The sequence below is a fragment of the Telopea speciosissima genome, chromosome 4 (genome assembly GCF_018873765.1).
Source record: "Telopea speciosissima isolate NSW1024214 ecotype Mountain lineage chromosome 4, Tspe_v1, whole genome shotgun sequence".
In the NCBI taxonomy this organism is placed as follows: domain Eukaryota; kingdom Viridiplantae; phylum Streptophyta; class Magnoliopsida; order Proteales; family Proteaceae; genus Telopea; species Telopea speciosissima.
In genome coordinates, this window is record NC_057919.1 from 25,798,695 (window position 1) to 25,821,201 (window position 22,507).

General features: G+C 41.4%; 1 protein-coding gene across 6 annotated transcripts in view; it reads left to right on the plus strand.

Annotated features, from left to right (window-relative positions):
* Positions 1–891: 891 nt before the first annotated feature.
* Positions 892–22,507, plus strand: part of LOC122658108 (trimethylguanosine synthase-like) — a 47,173-nt gene continuing 25,557 nt past the window's right edge. For all 6 annotated transcript variants that reach the window (XR_006332419.1, XR_006332420.1, XM_043853001.1 and 3 more), the window contains exons 1-3: positions 892–979; positions 1,110–1,362; positions 2,071–2,206. Coding sequence is in view for 4 of the 6 variants with exons in the window: in XM_043853001.1 (XP_043708936.1) it covers positions 931–979; positions 1,110–1,362; positions 2,071–2,206 (438 nt within the window). In the remaining 2 variants the exon portion in view is untranslated. The remainder of the gene's footprint in view (positions 980–1,109; positions 1,363–2,070; positions 2,207–22,507) is intronic.

Below are 22,507 nucleotides of genomic sequence, written 5' to 3' on the forward strand. Positions count from 1 at the left end.
GCCTGTGTTATTTGTTGGAATGGTTTGGAGGACATTGACCACATTTTCTTCTCCTGCCCCTTCTTCGCCTTTATCTAGAAAAAAGCTTTAGCCAGTTGTTGGCCTTGTCCCAGAAGACCTCTCTCCTTTTAGGGAATGGCTTTGGTTAGACATGACCTTCTCGGGAGACACCATATGTGATATTGCAGGGAAGCCTGTTTTCGGAGCCACCATCTCCCACCTGTAGATGGAACAAAATCTCCGTAGATAGACCTCCAACTCTCGTTCTTTTGACATGGTTTGAAAAACCATCTACTTAGTTGTCAACTCTAAGTTCCACTAATTATCTCATCATTTAGTTTGCGACACCCCAAGGAACAGACGTATTGTTGTTTCATGGAAAATACTAGCTACCTTGCTTCAGTCCCCTGACCCTCCCTTGTAGGGCTCGACTCTGTTTTGGTTCCCCCTCCCCTCCTTTCCCCCTTGTATATTCTCCCCCCAACATTTTTTTGGGGTTTTGGTAATATATTTTTGGGAGAAAGAACGCTATCTAGGTGCATGCGGTGCGCTGCCTTGCGCCTAGGCACAGGGGCGAGTGAAATGACTGCCGTGCCTCCATGGAAAGGCAGAAATTCCCAGGAGTGCAGTGGTCATTTCGCTCACCCTAGTGCCTGGCTGCCGGGGCAGCGCACTGCACGTGCCCGTGCAAGTTTCAAACTGCCAAGTGGCAGATATAAAAGGCCAGTAGAAACCAGTCTGATGTGTAGTTATCCAACCAGACCCCATCACAAACCCGCGGGAAACTCAGTATTTTCATTTTCCAGATTTCTCATTTCAGAGTTTACAGCTACGCACAGGTTGAAGAAAGAAAGAGAGAGAGAGAGAGAGAGAGAGAGAGAGAGAGAGAGAGAGAATGTGTATGTGGTGGATTTTGATTCCTTGATCGCAATGGCTCGGAGTGCTCGTTCTAAGAAACGGAAGCGCAGCAAGCAGAGAGGTATGAACGAACTCCTAAATGGGTTTAAGACGAATCATACAAGAGCTATGTTCAGAGGCAGAGCCAGTGATTCGTCTCGTTTGATTCAACAATTTTTGTATCTTACTATTTAATTATCTGCATGTTTCAATTAAAGCTATCCCAGAAGAGCCCTTCAAAGAAGAACCAATTAGTCCACTTGTTAGGAAGTATTGGCTTCAACGGTATAGTCTCTTCTCGAGGTACGACGAGGGCATTAAAATGGACGAAGAAGGGTGGTTTTCGGTGACTCCGGAGAAGATTGCAATCAGTCATGCTCAGAGGTGTGGTGGAGGAGTCGTGATCGGAGTCGTGATCGACTGTTTCACAGGGGTTGGTGGCAATGCAATTCAATTTGCGAGAATGTGAGTTGACCAAGTAATTTGAATCAGAGAAGAGCTAGTTTCAAATTTTAGGCCAGTTCATATCCCAAGTCAACATATTAGTGGTTTAAGATGAACCATTCGATTTGCATTCTTTCCCATCGATGATGAGAGAAAATATGAATTTGATTCTAGAAAAAACAGAAAGTTTATACATCTGATCCTTATCATCATTTTCTTGAGGGGATTTGTTATTTCATTCATTTTTTTCCTAGAATTTTTTGTAAACTGTAATAAAAAGATGATGAAAAAGGTAAATAGGTGGTTAAGTTATATAGTATGCACTTTATTGTTTGTGAAGTGCTATGTGTGTGATAAAGCAGATAAGAAGTGGTAATCAGCTTTCACTAATTAATAAGTAATTTCTCTTATTTTCTTCTCTAGTGGGCGAGCTTTGGCGCAACGGTTAAGTTGCGCGATCACAACCTGTTAGTTATGGGTTCAAAACTCGGAAACAGCCTCTCCTGCGAACCTGGGGGTAAGGCTGCGTATATGTTTGGCCCTCCCAGACCCCTACAGTAGAGACAGCCTCATGCACGGGGATGGTCTTTTTTTACCCCCTCTTATTTGTTTTCTCTGCTTCCTTGATTGTGATATCATGGCATTTTTGTTCCATCCTAGGTTTCTCGAACTGTAAAGAAGATTCCTGAAGCTGTAGAACTTGCTTAACTTTCATGTTTGTTCTTTCAGGGGTTACCATGTTGTTGCTATTGATATTGATCCTAGAAAGGTTCAATTAGCTTCTAATAATGCAAAGGTTTATGGAGTTGAAGATTACATTGATTTTATAGTTGGAGATTTTTTCAAACTTGCTACATCTCTGAAGGTATGTTTAGTTGCTTATCTTTTTTGTCGTGTATTCTAGTGGAACTTTTTTCTTCTGAACTGATAATTACTTCCTAAGTTTTAAACTGAAACTAGGAGCTATGAAGTACCACAAGGGTAGATTAGGTTAAGTTTTCCTTTGGTTAGGAGTAATTAGTTTGTATTTCTATTCATTTAGGCTCATGGATGGATGTGAAGTTTATAATATTTTCATTGTCAAGAAAAAGACACACAAATGAGAGTGAGTGAATCTTCATATCTAAAAGTTGAACAAAATCAATATATTTCAGATTGAAAACCAATTTCCATGTGTTGGCTGTAATGCAAATTTTGTGGGCCTCACATATTTTTTTCCTTGTGGGTAATGTTTACTTAAAATGATTTTTATTCAGTTTATGCAGAATTACAGTTGAAAAATTTCTACTCTTACTGTCTCTATTTTTTGGTTCTCACATGTTTGTATCACCGTCTCAACTTTACTTCCAACCAAACACCCCATTTAAAATTTTCTTTTCTATTTCTTTTACATTTCAGTATATCAATGAAAAGGTTTTAACATTTTACTTTACCCCACTTAATGTCAAATGGGGCCTTAATATATTTAGACTTTTCAAAAAAGCAGATGGAGATATTTGGGCATAGTAACATAGGTATCTTTTGAGACTTTGACATCTTATTGTCCTGCAGAGTAGCGTTATCTAGTTGTAAAAGCATAGTGTTGAATTGTTGTGGTGTTGCCGTGTTGGTTTTCTAAACTTAGTCTTGATGGAATTATATTTTATCATTTAATGGGTCTATTTAAACCTTGATTCCACGTACCAAGTAAAGAAAATTGCATCAGAGTAGATTATAGTAGAAGTTAGTTGGTCCTTCTGCTGTGGACAATACTTCCTTACCTGCAATTTGTAAATGACGTTCATACTTTAGATCAATATCAGTGCTAATATCCCAAGTCTATTCTATTCCATTTCCATGTGTGCTTTCACAATCCTAATCAACTTTAGGTTTCTTCTTTTCTTCTTTGCAAGCACAGGCTTTTAACCCACTTGGTTACATAAGTAAAGCATCTGTTTATTGTTAAAATATTAGTATTTACAATCACTAAAGGACATTGAAGTACTTCAAATGCTTTGATATTTTAGAAGATTAAGTACCTCCATCTTGTTTGAGTATTTGATGCTGAGGGGTTTTAAGACTTTGGCCATCTTACTAATATCATAGTTGTCAAGGTGTCGCTTAGGCGACAAGGCGGTTCTTGAACATTTAGCGACCGGTCTCCATATTGTTCAAGGCGCCTGGACAGAAAAATAAGGGGAAAAAAAGAAAGAAAAAAATTAGTATAAGGGGGAGGAAATGGGGGAAACAAGAAGAAGGGGGGATGAGGAGAAAACCAGAGAAAGAATGGACTCATGGAGAAATAAGAAGAAAAGTAGGGCGAAGAAGCAGTAGCAGCTGCCACTACCGCCATAAAGGTCAGCAGCAGCCACTGCCACCACTGTCCTCTATAGGAGGAGGTGGTAGGTGTTGGGAGAATAGTCCCACCTCGGCCTGATGCCTTTCGTTCTCTCATATACCTGTGAGTCCCTCCACTCAATAGTTTGAGCTTTTGGGATGGATATTTACAGTACGTAACAGGAACTGATGCTGCAGTTAGATTTTAGGTTAGGAAAGTAGGTAAGAAGAGAAGAAGAAGTTGGAGGAGGAAGAGGAAGAGAGGAGAGGAAGAAGGAGACAAGGAGAAAGAAGAGAAACTATTTCGGTTGTAATTGTTGTGTTAGCGATTATTCTCTCCACACCTATATTACCCAAATAACAACTCTTAACATATTACATCCAACCTCCCTAGGGAGGTAAAAGGTAAAAAGAAGAAAAAGAAGAAATTACATAATAAGGGAACTAGATAAGGTCCAGTTCCTAAAGTAGCCCTAGGACATAAAGTCTAATAACTCTAACACTCCCCCTCAAGCTGGAGAATAAATGTCATGCATTCCCAGCTTGCACAGGAGAGTACTAAACTGAAGAGAGGCAAGTGCCTTGGTGAAGATGTCTGCCAGTTGATCACTAGTCTTTACAAAAGGAGTACAAATGCAGCCAGAGTCTCCTTCTCCTTGATGAAGTGTTGATCAACTTCAATGTGCTTGGTTCTGTCATGTTGTACTGGATTGTGGGCAATACTGATGGCAGCCTTGTTGTCACAGTAGAGTCTCATAGGGCCTTCAGTGTCAAACCCCAGTTCCTGAACTACTCCTTTTAACCATATGAGTTCACACACTCCATGAGCCATAACTCTAAATTCTGCCTCGGCATTGGATCTAGCTACAACCGGCTGTTTTTTGCTTCTCCATGTAACCAAGTTACCTCCCACAAAGGTACAATAGCCGGAGGTAGACCTCCTATCTATGATGGATCCAGCCCAATCAGCATTAGTAAAACCTTCCACTCTCAGGTGGTTGTGCCTGGCATACAACAGTTCTTTCCCTGGGTATGACTTCAAATATCTAAGAATACGATACACAACATCTAAATGGCCACTCTTGGGGGCATGAACAAATTGGCTTACTACTCCCACTGCATAGGAAATATATGGGCGTGTTATAGAAAAGTAAATAAGCTTCCCAACTAGCCTCTGGTACTTTCCCGCATCAACAAGAGAAGGACCACAATCTTCTCCTAGTTTGTGATTTTGCTCAATAGGAGAATTTGCCGGTTTGCAACCTAATATCCCTGTTTCTGTCAGCAAATCAAGCACAAGATTTCGTTGACATATGTTGATTCCTCTCTTGGTCCTTGATACTTTAATACCTAAGAAATACTTCAAGGGACCCAGATCTTTGATTTCAAACTGTTCAACCAAGTAGTTTTTCAGTTTATTTATTTCAGCCATATCATCTCCAGTGACTACAAAATCATCAACATAGACAATGAGGGCTGTGATGGTACCATTGCCTCGCTTGGTAAAGAGAGTGTGGTTAGCTTGACTTTGGGAATATCCATTCCTCAGAATAGCCTGTCGGAAGCGCTCAAACCATGCCTTTGGTGACTGTTTGAGTCCTTATAGTGCCTTCTTGAGGAGACACACCTTCCCTTCAGCTAAAGCTATTTTGAAGCCTGGTGGGGGTTGCATGTACACTTCCTCTTCTAAGGCACCATGGAGAAAGGCACTCTTTACATCTAACTGATATAATGGCCAATCTTTATTGGCAGTCAAAGATAAAAGAACTCTTATAGAGTTGTGCTTAGCCACAGGTGCAAATGTCTCCTGATAGTCAATCCCATAGACTTGACTGTACCCCTTGGCTACCAACCTTGCTTTGTATCTCTCAACAGTACCATCAGATTTATACTTGATTGTATAGACCCATCTGCATGCAACTGGGACACGTCCCTTGGGAAGATCCATCAAATGCCAAGTACCATTCTTTTCTAGAGCCACCATCTCCTTAGACATAGCTTGTCTCCACTTTGGGTCAGACATAGCATCAGTAACATTCATGGGAATAGAAGCTATAGAGAGAGCAGCAATAAAGGCAAGACCTGTAGGAGAAAGAGCATCATAGGAGATAAACTGGGCTATAGGATTAGTATAAGCTTTTTTCCCCTTTTTAACAGCAATAGGAAGGTTTAAATCAGATGGAGGAGAAGGGATATCACTTGATTGAGGAGAATGAATCTCAGGATGTGGATCTGGATCCAAAGAGGACTCTTGGTAGGTCTTCTTTCCTTCATTATGTTAGTTTTCACCTTTCATGTATTTAATGTGGTAATCCTTCTCCTTACCAGACCAGGACCACTGTCAACAACCAAATCTGTATTCACATCCACAGCCCTGTGCTTTCCAATGTCAAGCATAAAGGGAGAGATAGGTAGAGGATAATGAAGGAAATCAGCAGCCTATTCACTTCCACAATTCTCCTCTTGAAGAGGATGCTGAGATGGTGCAAAGAAAGGGACAGACTCAAGGAAAGTCACATCTTTGAAGGTGAAGTACCTGCGAGAAGATGGGTGATAGGACTTGTAACCTTTGGTAGTAGAAGAGTACCCAAGAAAGAGACACTTCAGAGCTTTGGGATCAAGTTTAGTACGATGTGATTTGTTAACATGCACGTAACAAACACAACCAAAGACTTTAGGAGGAAGAGAGAAAGTAGAAACCTGTGGAGATAAGATTTCTAAGGGAGATTTGAAATCAAGAAGTTTGGTAGGCATGCGATTAAGGAGAAAGGAAGCAGTGAGAAGAGCTTCAGACCAGAAGGTCTTGGGAACATGCATGCCAAACAAGAGACTACGGGTGACCTTTAATAAATGATGATTTTTCCTCTCAGCAAGCCCATTTTGTTGGGGTGTGTCAACACACGCGAGCTGATGGATAATGCCATTATTAGTGAAGAAGGCTTGGAGGCCACCAAACATGTATTCTCCTCCTTTATCAGACTGAACAATTTTGATACGAGTATCAAACTGAGTAAGAATCATCTGATAAAAATTCTGAAATGCATCACAAACATCACTTTTATGTTTCATAAGAACAGTCCAAGTAGCGCGAGAAAAATCATCAACAAATGACACAAAGTAACAATATCCAAATAAAGAGATAGTTGGGGAAGGTCCCCAAACATCAGTATGCACAATATGGAAAGGAGCAACAATTCTATTACCATGATATGGATGAGAAGAACAATAGTGTTTGGCAAACATACATGGTTCACATTGAAAAAGTGAAAAACATGAGAAGAAGTAATAGAAGAAAATAAGTGAGGCAACTGTTTCCTCATTACAACAAAAGATGGATGGCCAAGACGACGATGCCATAACATAATAGACTCCACAGAACTACTATCATTACGTCCACACATATAGGACTGAGCTGTGGGCAAAAAAGGGTAAAAAAGGTAAAGGCATTGCTGCTCACGTCCACTACCAATAATCCTCTTCGTCACCAAATCTTGAAAAAGATAGTGAGAAGGAAAAAATTTTACACAACAGTTCAGAGATTTAGTCACGTGACTCACAGATAAAAGATTAAGTGTAAGGTTAGGGACATGAAGAATGGAAGTAAGGGAAATAGATGATGTAACAAGAATACTACCCTTACCAGATATGGAGGAAAGGGAGCCATCAGCTACACTAACCTTATCCTTACCAGAGCAAATGGTATAGGAATCATAATAATGGGACGCACCAGTCATGTGGTCAGTGGCACCAGAGTCAATGACCCAAGACTGGGTTGTAGTGGAAGCGGCGGTGGAGACCTGCAAAGCTGAGGATGAAGAAGAGCTGGCCACGGTGGGTGCAGGAGATGTACTCAGCTGTGACATAACCCTGCGAAACACTACATCTGCCAAAGTGGAGTCATCCTGTGTAGCATCTGCCTCAGTCATCACAAAGTGTGCTCTAGCTCCCCCTCTACGGCTACCATGACCTCGTGTGCCAGGAGGACGACCATGAAGAGACCAACACCTATCCTTGGTGTGTCCAGTTCTCCCACAATGATCACATTTAAACCTGTCTCTCCCAACTCCACTGGCACCAACTCTCTCCACTGCTTTGTCTTCCTCACGGTTAGGCCCTTGGCCTCTACCACCTCCACGGGTGTCTCGGAAAGAACTAGAATTGAGAGCTGACCTCTCAAGAGATGATGCTGGTGTTGGTTCCATAGCAACATGCCGAGTCTCCTCACTCTGTAAGTAACTACAGACCTCACTAAGAGATGGAAGGGGAGACCGACCTAAAATCTGGAGCCTGATTGGCTCATAGTCAGGGTTCAGACCACCAAGTAAAGTGAAGACACGCTCCTTTTCAAGAGTTTGATACACGCTCCTCTGGGTTGGTCAAGTGAAGATCCCTGTAGTGGTCGCACTCCTCCAAAAGACCAAGAAAAGCATTGTAGTATGCAGAAATGGTCCTGTCACCCTGCCTCATTGAGTTAATTTTTTGTTGAAGCTGATAGACCTTGGCAGAGTCACCCATTGTATCAAAAGTTTGGGAGACACTGTCCCAGATTGCTTTGGCAGTGTCTTTTCTTATAAACCTTCTCCCAATCTTGGATGTCATGGAGAAAATTAACCATGTCATGACTGTAGAGTTTTCGGTCTCCCATTTGTCATAGGTAGGTGAACCAGGCTCTGGAGCTTTAATAGTACCAGTAATGTACCCAAGTTTCCCTTTGCTCCTAAGGGAAAGCTTCACAGAGTGTGACCAGTCCAAGTAGTTAGTGCCATCAAGCTTCACAAAGGAAATCTGTGTATGTGTGCTCTTATAAACCAACTGAGGGGCAGCTAGAGTGGGCTGTGAATCAACCGGACCAAGTCCAGATGTACCCGAATCAACCATATTGTATGGGAAACAATACTTAACCATAAATCAGATTTCCAACAGCAAGTGGGGAGTACACACTCAACCCAAATAGAGGATTCCAACACAAAAACAGAAATTGCAGCAAGGAAGAAAACAAGTACCAGCTAGACAAAGCTTCCTCCAAGGAGTAAAAACAGCTTACACAAGCTCCAAGATGTCAAATACAGGTATTCATACTCACCCCTCAGTCAAAAAGAGGCCCAATGTACCCCAAATGCAAGAACAAGAGAAGGGCAGCATTATCGGGTTTACGTGGGCAGAAAAGAGACACCACGACACTGAGTTATGCTCAAAGAAGAGCCTCATCCATCAATAGAGAACACTAGAGGCTGAAGTAGGACCCTTGTACGGTCGTAGTGAGCTGCTCCAACAACTAAACCCATGCCGAAATGGAGATGAAACTGGGACTGCAACCTGCAACTGGTGGAAATCTGGCTGCAGCTAGATGAGCTTCAAAACTTTCACTAGAGCTTCAAGAAAGCTCAAAAGATATCTTCCATCTCTTAAATAGGATGTATATAACCTATCTCATGCTATTCCAGCAAGTTGTTTACATGAGAGCCCCTTCCTTGGAATCCCTTGTGTGCTAGGGTTCCAAAGAGAGGGAAAAGAATAGAAGCAAGAGGATTGATGCAACTCTCAAACCTAAAGCTCTGATACCAAGTTAGATTTTAGGTTAGGAAAGTAGGTAAGAAGAGGAGAAGAAGTTGGAGGAGGAAGAGGAAGAGAGGAGAGGAAGAAGGAGACAAGGAGAAAGAAGAAACTATTTCGGTTGTAATTGTTGTGTTAGAGATTATTCTTTCCACACCTATATTACCCAAATAACAACTCTTAACATATTACATCCAACCTCCCTAGGGAGGTAAAAGGTAAAAAGAAGAAAAAGAAGAAATTACATAATAAGGGAACTAGATAAGGTCCAGTTCCTAAAGTACCCCTAGGACATAAAGTTTAATAACTCTAACAGCTGCACCTACCACCTCTTCCGCTGTCAACATTAAAGGGGAAGAAGATCAAATGGGTTTCATTTGTTAAATTATAGCTTTAATGAAGATATTTTTTTATTTTCATACATTACCCCTCATATTCACAAGTAAAAGAAATAAGAATTTCAGGTTTGCATATAAACCCCCCTCAAATTTACATCTTAAAAATGATCAGATTTTACATCTGAAGCCCATTTGGAATATGCTGCACGCCTTAGTTGCCTAGGCGCCTGGCCACCGCCTAGATTCTTGACTCTATGACAACTATGCTATCTATTTTCTTCAAATTAGGTGTCTTGATGAGCAATTGTCAAGGTTTACCTTTAAAAGACTTAAAATTTGGATTGGCTTCATGTAGGTATGACATTGTCAATTTTCTACCCTCCCACTTTGGCCTTCAAAATGAATCCACCAGTTGATAACTTTGGAACACTTGAAAAACAAAGCAAGAAAAACTACCATCTGTGTCTTGAAAATCATGCAAGTTGGAAGTTAGAGATTGTAAGAGAACAATGAGAGAGATGAGAGTAGAAGGTTGAAGAAGAAGGAGAAGAGAAGATGAAGGGAGATGATAATGGAATGTTGTGTGTTAGAGAAATGATCTCTACGACTCTACCAAACCTATATTACTTCACTAATATAATATATGGAATTACATACAAATCCCCAGGGAGGTGAAAAGTAAAAAAAAGACATACAATTAATTAAGACAATACGTAAATAAACTAGTTCCCAAAGTACCTTTAATACATAACTCTAACACTCCCCCTAAAGCTGGAGAATAAATGTTATACATTCCCCGCTTGCACAACAGGGTACTAAAGTGATGATGAATGAGCCCCTTTGTGAAGATAACTGTCCACTGATCACCAGTCCTTACAAAATGGGTGCATATGTAGCCAGAGTCAATCTTCCCCTTGATGAAATTTCTATCCACCTCTATGTGTTTCGTCCTGTCATGGTGCACAGGATTATGAGCTATGCTAATGTAGCCTTGTTATCACAATAGAGATGTATGGGTGCCTCGGTATCAAACCCCAACTCTTGGACTAGCCTTCTCAACCATAGAAGTTCACATACTCCATGAGCCTGTTCAGTTTTAGAGAGGAAGGAAACGGAGAAGAAGAGAGGAGAGGAGAAGAGTAATCTCGATTTGTGTTAATCTGTTGTGTCTCAAACTAGAGACAAACATGCTTAAAGAATAATAAATTACACAGGGGCCCCTGGCCTTATACAAATAACAGAAGAAACATAAAACACATGGGATTATGTACAAGAATACCCCTTAAACTCCTATTCTTAACACTCCCCCTCAAGCTGGGTGGTATATGTCATACATACCCAACTTGTTCAATAAACAGTCAAAATGATGAGTGCTAAGTCCTTTGGTGAAGATGTCGACCACTTGTTCATTTGTCTTCACAAAAGGGGTGCAGATGGTCTTTGACTCAATCTTTTCCTTAATAAAATGTCTATCAACCTCAACATGCTTAGTCCTGTCATATTGCACTGGGTTGTGGGCAATACTTATGGCTGCCTTGTTGTCACAATATAAACTCATAGGTTTAACAGTCTCAAATCCCAATTCTTGAACAAGTCTCTTCAGCCACAAGATTTCACACACTCCATGAGCCATGGCTCTAAATTCTGCCTCAGCGCTTGATCTAGCCACCACAGGTTGCTTCTTATTTCGCCAAGTAACCAAATTTCCACCAACAAAAGTACAGTATCCTGAAGTGGATCTTCGATCAGAAATAGATCCAGCCCAATTAGCATCAGTGTATGCTTCAGTCCTCAAGTGACCATTCCTAGAAAAGAGAAGACCTTTTCCAGGGCATGACTTTAAATATTTGAGGATTCTATAAATTGCATCAAGATGTCCCATTTTTGGTGCATGTATAAACTGACTTACCACGCTGTCAGCATAGGCTATGTCAGGTCGGGTAAGGGAAAGATAGATTAGCTTGCCTTCTAATCTCTGATGTTTTTCAGCATCTACAAGAGATTCACCACAATCTTCTCCTAGTTTGTGATTCTGATCAATAGGGGAGGAGGCTGGCTTACACCCTAAGTACCATGTCTCTGTAAGTAGATCAAGGACAAACTTTCTCTGACAAACATTGATCCCTTGCTTGGATCTTGAAACTTCAATCCCCAGAAAATACTTCAATGGACCAAGATCCTTGATCTCAAATTGCCGAGCCAAGTAAAGTTTAAGCTTTGAGATTTCAGCCTCGCTGTTTCCCGTGACCACAATGTCATCAACATATACAATAAGAGCTGTGATAGTGCTGCCCTTCCTTTTTATAAACAAAGTGTGATCGCCTTGACTTTGGGTGTATCCATTCTGTAGGATAGCTTGTCTAAACCTCTCAAACCAAGCCTTAAGAGATTGTTTAAGGCCATAAAGAGCCTTCCTAAGATGACATACTTTTCCATTGCCACTAGGATGTTTGAACCCAGGAGGAGAATGCATGTAGACTTCTTCTTCTAAGTCACCATGTAAGAAAGCATTCTTTACATCAAGCTGGTATAATGGCCAATCAAGATTTGCAGCCATTGAGAGGAGTACCCGAATGGAGTTATGCTTGGCCATTGGAGCAAAGGTTTCCTGATAATCAATGCCATACACCTGGGTATAGCCCTTAGCAACCAGCCTTGCCTTATATCTCTCTACAGTACCATCAGACTTGAACTTGACTGTGAATACCCATCTGCATCCAACCGGAACTCTCCCCTTTGGGAGTTCAACAAGATCCCAAGTGTGGTTCTTCTCAAGGGCCACCATCTCGGTAGTCATTGCTTCTCTCCATTTTGGATCAGCCATGGCCTCTACTACACTCTTAGGAATAGAGGTGGAGGAGATAGCCACTGTGAAGGCAACACCTGTAGGGGAGATAGAATCATAGGAGACAAACTTGGCAATGGGATTAGTACAAGCTCGAGTTCCTTTGCGGTGAGCAATAGGAAGATCTAAGTTTGAGGATGGAGGGGTAGAGGAAGGTATACCTGTCTCAATGGATGGAGGCTCAGGATGAGAAGATGAAGGAGGATTTTGGCAGGTCTTCTTTATAGGAAGCCATGATGGAGGATTTCTATTGTCCTTTGTATACACAAGTAGTTCCCCCTGTTCTCTGTTCACCTGTGCACTCGGAGACTCCCCCTCAACAACAGTATCCACAACAATAGTATCCTCAAAACTTTTCTTTCCCTTGTCAATCTGAAATGGGGAAATAGGAACGAGAGAGGAGGAAGGAAAGGATACAAACTCAGGAGCCTCTTCAACCTTACTACCATGACACTCCCCCTGAAGAGGTGACTGAAAAAAGGGAATGTTTTCAAAAAAAGAAACATCTTTGGAGATAAGCCACCGACGGGTAGGAGGGTGATAACAGGTGTATCCTTTAGAGGTAGAGGAATACCCAAGAAAGAGGCACTTCAAGGACTTAGGATCCAATTTAGTGCGGGCAGATTTGCTAATATGGACATAGCATATGCAACCAAAGACCCGTGGGGGAAGGGAGAAAGAAGAAGAAAGTGAGGGTAAGATCCCAAGAGGTACCCTGAAGTTCAAGACATTGGAGGGCATATGATTGATAAGAAAGACCGCAGTGAGTAAGGCGTCGGACCAAAAGGTTTTTGGAACATGCATTGTAAACCAAAGAGACCGGGCTACTTCCAGCCGGTGGCGGTTTTTTGTTTCAGCCACCCCATTTTGTTGAGGGGTATCAACACAAGCCACCTGGTGGATAATACCATGATCAGATAAAAAGGACTCCAAACAACCATACATATACTCTCCACCTTTATCAGAACGGACAATCTGAATACGAGTTTGAAACTGAGTATACACCAACTCATAAAAGTTTTGAAACGCAGCATAGACATCACTCTTTTGTTTCAAGAGATAAACCCAAGTAACTCGAGAGAAGTCATCAATAAAGTAGACAAAGTAGCGGAAGCCACGTAAAGAAGTAACAGGGGAAGGACCCCAAACATCAGTATGAACAATGTGAAAAGGTGAATTAGATCTATTACTAGAAGATGGATAAACTGTCTTACAACTTTTTGTAAAAAGACAAGGTTCACAATGAAAAACATGATTGACAGGAAAAGAGGTAAATAAATGTGGCAACATTTTCGCATAACAGAAAAAGAAGGATGTCCCAAACGCTGATGCCAAAGCAAAATAGCCTCCTATGCATGTCCGCCATGTTGCCCACACACATAAGATTGAGTTGTCATCACAGGGGAAGCACAAGTGTCCAGAACATATAATCCATCAGCCTCACGTCCATTGCCAATCACCCTCTTCGTCACCAAATCCTGAAACAGACAATGGGTAGGAAAAAAGGTGACAAAGTAGTTCAAAGATTTAGTCAATTGGCTAACAGAAAGAAGATTAGTAGCAAAGTGGGGAAAATGAAAGATAGACTTCAAAGGGATAAGTGGAGTGACTTGGACATCTCCCTTACCCGAGATGGAAGAAAGGGAACCATCAACAATTTTTACCTTATCTTTTCCTGAACAAACAGAGTAGGAATTAAAAAGCTGAGACCTACCAGTCATGTGATCTGTGGACCCCGAGTCAATGACCCAGGGAGTGGGGGCAGAAGAGGTAGAGGCCTGTAGAGCAGTGGAAGTAGTGGCAGCAGTAGAGGAGGATCCATCCAAGTGTGCTACAATCCGACGAAAAGCTGCTATGTCTTCTTTGGAGAGGGAGGATGAATCAGACTCATGAACCCCAACATGGGCTTTAGGCCCATTCTTCTTCGGTCCTTTCTGTCCTCCAGATGTAGTAGAGGATGGTTTCCCATGAAGATCCCAACAAAACTCCTTCTTATGCCCAGACTTGCCACAATAGTCACAGGAGAATTGGCCTTTACCAGCCCCCTTAGTGAAGGGAGGACGGTCCTGTGGAGTGGATGAAACAAGAGCAGAACGCTCAACAGTAGGAGTGGTCTCCATAGCACTTCTACGGGTCTCCTCACTCTGTAAATAACCACACACCTCCTCCAGGGAGGGAAGACTTGGTTGACCAAGTATCTGTACCCTTATGGGTTCGAACTCAGAGTTAAGACCACCAAGAAGGAACAGGACCCTCTCCTTCTCAAACAACTGATGCACTTTAGACTCATCAACAGGACACAGCTGGAGATCTCTGTAGTGATTATACTCCTCCCAAAGTCCCACAACAAGGCTATAGTACTCAGAGATACTTTTGTCACCCTGGCGCAGGCTAACAATCTGTTGGAGAAGTTGATAAACCTTTGTAGAGTCCCCCACTCTATCAAAAATACGAGCAACACTATCCTTAATATCTTTGGCTGTCTCCTTGCTCATAAACCTTCGTCCAATCTCCGGCTTCATTGAAAAAATGAGCCAAGTCATCACAAGGGAGTTCTCAGTTTCCCATTTGGAGTAACCTGGATCAGCAGAGGAAGGGGCTTTAAAGCTCCCAGATATATATCCCAACTTCCCCCTACTCCGAAGAATGAGTTTCATTGACCGTGACCAATCCAAGTAATTATTATTGTTAAGCTTGACAATGGGAAGCTGAACATTTGGATTCTCATATGAAGGGGTAATAGGCAAGGCTGCTGCACCAGTGGGGAGTTCAGATGTCTCAACAGTCTTTTCACCCATGGTGGCTTCAAAGCAAACAGAAAAAACACTTGGGAGAAACAACCAACAACACCTCAAGCAAGAACAGTTGGTTCCCAAGAAGCAACAGAAAAAAACAGAGGAAAACTAGGCCAAAAACACTTGAAATGACTTGTAGAACTTCACACAAGCATCAAACAGCAGCGAAGTGAAAAGAAATAACCTTCCTTACCAAAAAAACTGCCAAACAAAGCTCTATTGAAGAGCAATGGCCAATCACAAACTCTGGCTGGCGGAAAAACAGGCAGAACAGCCCTGGCCGAGATTCACTCCTGTCCCTTGAATGCTTCCAGATGGCTTGAGATAACACAATGGGAAGAAATGAGGCCTCCAAACGAAACTAAAGCACCTGATTGCTCTCCATTTGGGTTAGAAACAAGGGAGAACCAGGTCTGTGAAGAACCTTAGGTTTGAGTACAAACACCAGCAGCAACCAAGAGGAGAACCCAACTCTTAGCCTACTAAACTCCCTTCTAACCTCTTCAAACTCCAGGAACAATAAGCTCTGATACCATGTTCAGTTTTAGAGAGGAAGGAAAAGGAGAAGAAGAGAGGAGAGGAGAAGAGTAATCTCGATTTGTGTTAATCTGTTGTGTCTCAAACTAGAGACAAACATGCTTATATTGAAAAGAATAATAAATTACACAGGGGCCCCTGGCCTTATACAAATAACAGAAGAAACATAAAACACATGGGGTTATGTACAAGAATACCCCTTAAACTCCTATTCTTAACAGAGCCATGGCTCTAAACACCCTCTGTCGATTCACTGATCCCAGACATGATGAAGAAACACACTTACAAGGTAGGGGTAACACCCGACGAGAAGGCGACCATGGCGTTTTAGACTCTTAAAACAGTCTTTTTCATGGTTTATCTTCTTAGTTCCCCTCCACGATTTTTGAGGGATTAGTATTTTATTTTATTTGTTTTAGTTGTTTACACTTATACTCCTATTTAGAGTATAAGTCTATTCTATGTTTTATAATTAGGATTCAGATTAGGAATCCCAACTCCTAATCTGATTAGGATTGCTTTAGATTGATTATTTGTAAGGCCTTTTGGCCTTTATTATTATAAATAGTAGAATCGTGGGAGGCTCCCCACCTATTATGTTTGAAATTTTGTTTCTTCTTCTTCTTGCCGCCATGACTCTGCTTGCTTCTTTGTCTTGTGTGTCATATCAAGACCCCTTGTGAGTTATATCAAGGGCTAGGGTTGGAGAAATCCAGCGACTCCTTGCATCTCGCAGATCGGGAGGTTCTTCTTCTTCTTCAATCAAGCTCTTCAAGTTGCTGCCATTGAAGTTCTTCCATTACAAGTAAGCTGTTACAGAATTCTGTAATTAATTAGTTCCTTCTTATTCCCTAACCCAGCCCTACATCCTCTATCAATTTCCATAACCCTCAACCCCATTAAATCTGCAACTCCTATTTTAACTAGGATTCCTTCGTAACTACAGATCTGATCATCAGTTTTCATTAAACTTCTAACCACAGATCCACCATGATTAATTTGGCTGTTCTTTGATTTTTCGTTGGAGCTTTTTTATTTGTTTGTTCTTTTAGCCTAGGATTAAAACAGTCTTTTTCATGTTTTATCTTCTTAGTTCCCCTCCACGATTTTAGAGGGATTAGTATTTTATTTTATTTGTTTTAGTTGTTTACACTTATACTCCTATTTAGAGTATAAGTCTATTCTATGTTTTATAATTAGGATTCTGATTAGGAATCCCAACTCCTAATCTGATTAGGATTGCTTTAGATTGATTATTTGTAAGGCCTTTTGGCCCCCCTTTATTATTATAAATAGTAGAATCGTGGGAGGCTCCCCCACCTAGTATGTTTGAAATTTTGTTTCTTCTTGCTGCTGCCGCCATGACTGCTGCTGCTTCTCTGTCTTGTGTGTCATATCAAGACCCCTTGTGAGTTATATCAAGGGCTAGGGTTGGAGAAATCCAGCGACTCCTTGCATCTCGCAGATCGGGAGGTTCTTCTTCTTCTTCAATCAAGCTCTTCAAGTTGCTGCCATTGAAGTTCTTCTATTACAAGTAAAGCTGTTACAGAATTCTGCAATTAATTAGTTCCTTCTTATTCCCTAACCCAGCACTACATCCTCTATCAATTTCCATAACCCTCAACCCCATTAAATCTGCAACTCCTATTTTAACTAGGATTCCTTCGTAACTATAGATCTGACCATCAGTTTTCATTAAACTTCTAACCACAGATCCCTCACAGCAGACCTTCCACTCGACCTAACCTGCAGCCTTCATCTCAGCAACTAAACCCTAATTTCCTCTCTTCTCCATTACACCCCAACAACCCTAAACCTGCCTAGACCTAACCAGCCATCCAAATCATCCCATACTTCAGCCGAACCCTATTCCCTACCTCTGTGACACTCGGCCAGAAGCTCTTGGCCTGATTCCCTCTAGAAACCCTAGATCCCTTTATCCTCTTTAGTCCTAAAACCCAAAACCCTAACCCTAATATTCTGAATTTCTATTTCTTATTTAAACCTAGTTAGATCCTATACTAATAGACTCCTAAACCCTAACTCAATCTCCCATTCCTAACCCTAACTTCTGCCCTAGTAACCCTAATCTGTCCATTCGGCCAGCCCTAAGACAGAACCTGGTCCTACGTGAGATTTATTTCACCTAGGCTACATTAAATTGGTATCAGGGCCATGGAAGAACATGGCAACCCTGCTGTGGACCCCACACAACCACCCCCACCCGATTCCCTTGCTGCAATCATGACTATGCTGCAGAAGATTTCCACAGACCAGCAAGCTCTTGGTGATCGAATGACAACAATAGAACAAAGGCAAGCTGTGCCTCTTGTAAGCAACCCTCTATATGTAGAGGAAAACAGATTCCAAGTTCATTCTGAAGTACATGGAACTCTGGGAAGGGATGAATATCATAGAGGTCATCCCAGACGTCACAGGGACCACAGAGATCAGTCTAGACATGACCGAGACTACAGGGATCGACGTAGGTATGACAGAGATGACTACAGAGAAGACAGGGACAGAACTACTGAAGCACCTCGAAGACCTAACTTTGAGGAATATTTGAGGTCCTACTTCACTGGAGATGAAGCTTCTAACCGGCGGTTCGATACACAGAAGGTCAAGCTAGAATTGAAAGAGTATGATGGGCATGGTGATCCACAAAAATTCTATGACTGGCTTGCTGCCCTAGATGACTACTTTGACTGGTATGATTTGCCTAAAGACCGAAAGATGAGACTGGCGTGCACTAAACTAATTGGTTCTGCTCGAGAATGGTGGCGCAAGGCAGAGCGGGACATGGAACATGAAGGTAAAGCACCTACCAACTGGGAGGATATGAAGTATGATTTGAAAGAGAAGTACTTACCAAGACACTACACCGCTCAGATGCAAGATCAATTCAACTCCCTTTGTCAAGGGAACATGACTGTATCCGAGTACATACAAAAGTTTGACTCTCTCTCCTCTCGCACTGACACAATAGAAAGTGGTACTCAGATGTTGTCCCGATTGTGGTTGGGATTGAGATCTGACATCCTCAGGGCTATTGGCGTTGTGGATGTTCTGGACGTCAAGGATTGTTTTGAGAAGGCATTGAAGGCTGAAGAATTATTGGTTGGGAATAGAGGATTTGATTCTTCCACTGAGGGTACTGTCAAAACTTTTTCAGCATTCAAGTCTACTACCACTAGTCACAATCGAGCTGGAAATTCTATTGCTGGTCCTACTCGATCAGGCTACTCCGCTAGTAGTTCTTCCCGTCCTCCACGTGCTGATTATAAAGGTAAAGCTCCCATGGACAGCAATGAACCCCACAAGTGTTTCCATTGCAATGAACTTGGGCACTATGCCAAAGATTGCCCACAAAAGCATAGACATGTTAATGTGACTGCCAAGGCAGAGGAAACCTCTGAAGAGCACGATGAGCATGGCATATATGCACTACCCCCTGATAGTGATGAAGACTTAGACCGTCACCTTGAAGATCTAGATGGTGGTGCTCAAGGTGTCCATACAATTGCTCCAGTTCTCATGGATGATGTGGTTGATTGTGACAATGTAATTGGGAACATTTCACAGGGAGACAGTATCAAACAAGTTGCTATTCTTGAAGAGGTGGGGCTGAATGAGAAGGTTATAAATATTGAAGACCCTATGGAGGTTGAACACATTGATTTTGTGATGCCCCCTTGGTTCTTCAAAGAGAAGGCCCCACGACTTGAAGACCATATTCCCACTGTTATAACTTCAACAGAATTATGCCAGGGAAGTGTTGAAGCTGCTGCCCACATGTTACTTCCTCCTCCTCATCACAAGGTTCGTGGACAAGTTTCTTCACACAAGCATGGTACGTGGACTCCCATTCATGAAGTCAACAAGCTCAGCCCCAAGTTGCCAGAGCGTTGCATGGATTTCACCCATTCATCGAAGATGAATGTTTCTAAGTCGGGGAGAGTTGATGCAGAAGCCGAAACCATGATTAATTTGGCTGTTCTTTGATTTTTCGTTGGAGCCTTTTTATTTGTTTGTTCTTTTAGCCTACGGTTAAAACAGTCTTTTTCATGGTTTATCTTCTTAGTTCCCCTCCACAATTTTAGAGGGATTAGTATTTTATTTTATTTGTTTTAGTTGTTTACACTTATACTCCTATTTAGAGTATAAGTCTATTCTATGTTTTATAATTAGGATTCAGATTAGGAATCCCAACTCCTAATCTGATTAGGATTGCTTTAGATTGATTATTTGTAAGGCCTTTAGGCCCCCTTTATTATTATAAATAGTAGAATCGTGGGAGGCTCCCCACCTATGATGTTTGAAATTTTGTTTCTTCTTCTTTGCCGCCATGACGTGCTGCTTGCTTCTTTGTCTTGTGTGTCATATCAAGACCCCTTGTGAGTTATATCAAGGGCTAGGGTTGGAGAAATCCAGCGACTCCTTGCATCTCGCAGATCGGGAGGTTCTTCTTCTTCTTCAATCAAGCTCTTCAAGTTGCTGCCATTGAAGTTCTTCTATTACAAGTAAGCTGTTACTAAATTCTGCAATTAATTAGTTCCTTCTTATTCCCTAACCCAGCCCTACATCCTCTATCAATTTCCATAACCCTCAACCCCATTAAATCTGCAACTCCTATTATAACTAGGATTCCTTCGTAACTACAGATCTGACCATCAGTTTTCATTAAACTTCTAACCACAGATCCACCATGATTAATTTGGCTGTTCTTTGATTTTTCGTTGGAGCCTTTTTATTTGTTTGTTCTTTTAGCCTAGGGTTAAGACAGTCTTTTTCATGGTTTATCTTCTTAGTTCCCCTCCACGATTTTAGAGGGATTAGTATTTTATTTTATTTGTTTTAGTTGTTTACACTTATACTCCTATTTAGAGTATAAGTCTAGTCTATGTTTTATAATTAGGATTCAGATTAGGAATCCCTACTCCTAATCTGATTAGGATTGCTTTAGATTGATTATTTGTAAGGCCTTTTGGCCCCCCTTTATTATTATAAATAGTAGAATCGTGGGAGGCTCCCCCACCTATTATGTTTGAAATTTTGCTTCTTCTTGCTGCTGCCGCCATGACTACTGCTGCTTCTCTGTCTTGTGTGTCATATCAAGACCCCTTGTGAGTTATATCAAGGGCTAGGGTTGGAGAAATCCAGCGACTCCTTGCATCTCGCAGATCGGGAGGTTCTTCTTCTTCTTCAATCAAGCTCTTCAAGTTGCTGCCATTGAAGTTCTTCTATTACAAGTAAAGCTGTTACAGAATTCTGCAATTAATTAGTTCCTTCTTCTTCCCTAACCCAGCCCTACATCCTCTATCAATTTCCATAACCCTCAACCCCATTAAATCTGCAACTCCTATTTTAACTAGGATTCCTTCGTAACTATAGATCTGACCATCAGTTTTCATTAAACTTCTAACCACAGATCCCTCACAGCAGACCTTCCACTCGACCTAACCTGCAGCCTTCATCTCAACAACTAAACCCTAATTTCCTATCTTCTCCATTACACCCCAACAACCCTAAACCTGCCTAGACCTAACCAGCCATCCAAATCATCCCATACTTCAGCCGAGCCCTATTCCCTACCTCTGTGACACTCGGCCAGAAGCTCTTGGCCTGATTCCCTCTAGAAACCCTAGATCCCTTTATCCTCTTTAGTCCTAAAACCCAAAACCCTAACCCTAATATTCTGAATTTCTATTTCTTATTTAAACCTAGTTAGATCCTATACTAATAGACTCCTAAAAACCTGCAGACCATTATCCAATAAACCCTAACTCAATCTCCCATTCCTAACCCTAACTTCTGCCCTAGTAACCCTAATCTGTCCATTTGGCCAGCCCTAAGACAGAACCTGATCCTACGTGAGATTTATTTCACCTAGGCTACATTAACGTGAGGGGGAGATTGAAGATTGTTATTCTTATCTGCTCAAGTCATCAGTTGAAGATTATTATTATTTATTTGTTTGTGTCCTCAACAACAATTTTATCTGTGAAGATGGTATTCAACAACAATACATTTTTATTTGGTTTACTTCAACCTGATGCTATCTGATCCCTAACAACCTAATGTTGCTACTTGGTTCGCACTAAACTATATTGCCTATTTATTAGTGGAATTTTTTATTTGAGACCTTTGTTTGGGGCTCAATGAGTGAATCTGATCATTACTAATTAGACCTTCAATTATGTGATCTTTGCTAATCACATCATTGTTACCCTGTTAATTACTTAGTTGGAGTGCTTTCCTTGAGAAGGGCTTATGTGTAGCCATTGGAGCTGCACTTTTATCTGTCTTTGTTTGAGTTGATTAGTACTTACTATTTGCCTTCATTATGAAGGGCTTATGATGTAGCTGTTGGATACTGCATTTTTTATCTATTTTTTAGAAGATTACTATTACTGTTCTTCTTTGAGAAGTGCCTTTGATATTGCTATTGCTGCTATGATATTGTGGATTGTGGTTGATATGCACTACCGCTTATTTTTGCTCAACAACAACTCAGCCTTATCCCAACTAAATGGGGTCGGCTACATGGATCCCAGTAGAAACAAAAAATTAGTAATAAGAAGTAGAAGGAGGAGATCACAACAAAGACACAAACTCTAGGGCATTGACCTAACTTAGCTACAAACCGCATCATAGCTGCTCCACATTCCGCTCTTGTCCTCGAGAGAGGCATGTAATACAACAACAACGTCCCAACAACAAAGACCAACTAAAAGGGGTTGGCCACATCGATCTTCGCTGTCCAATCAGCTCTGTTTGAA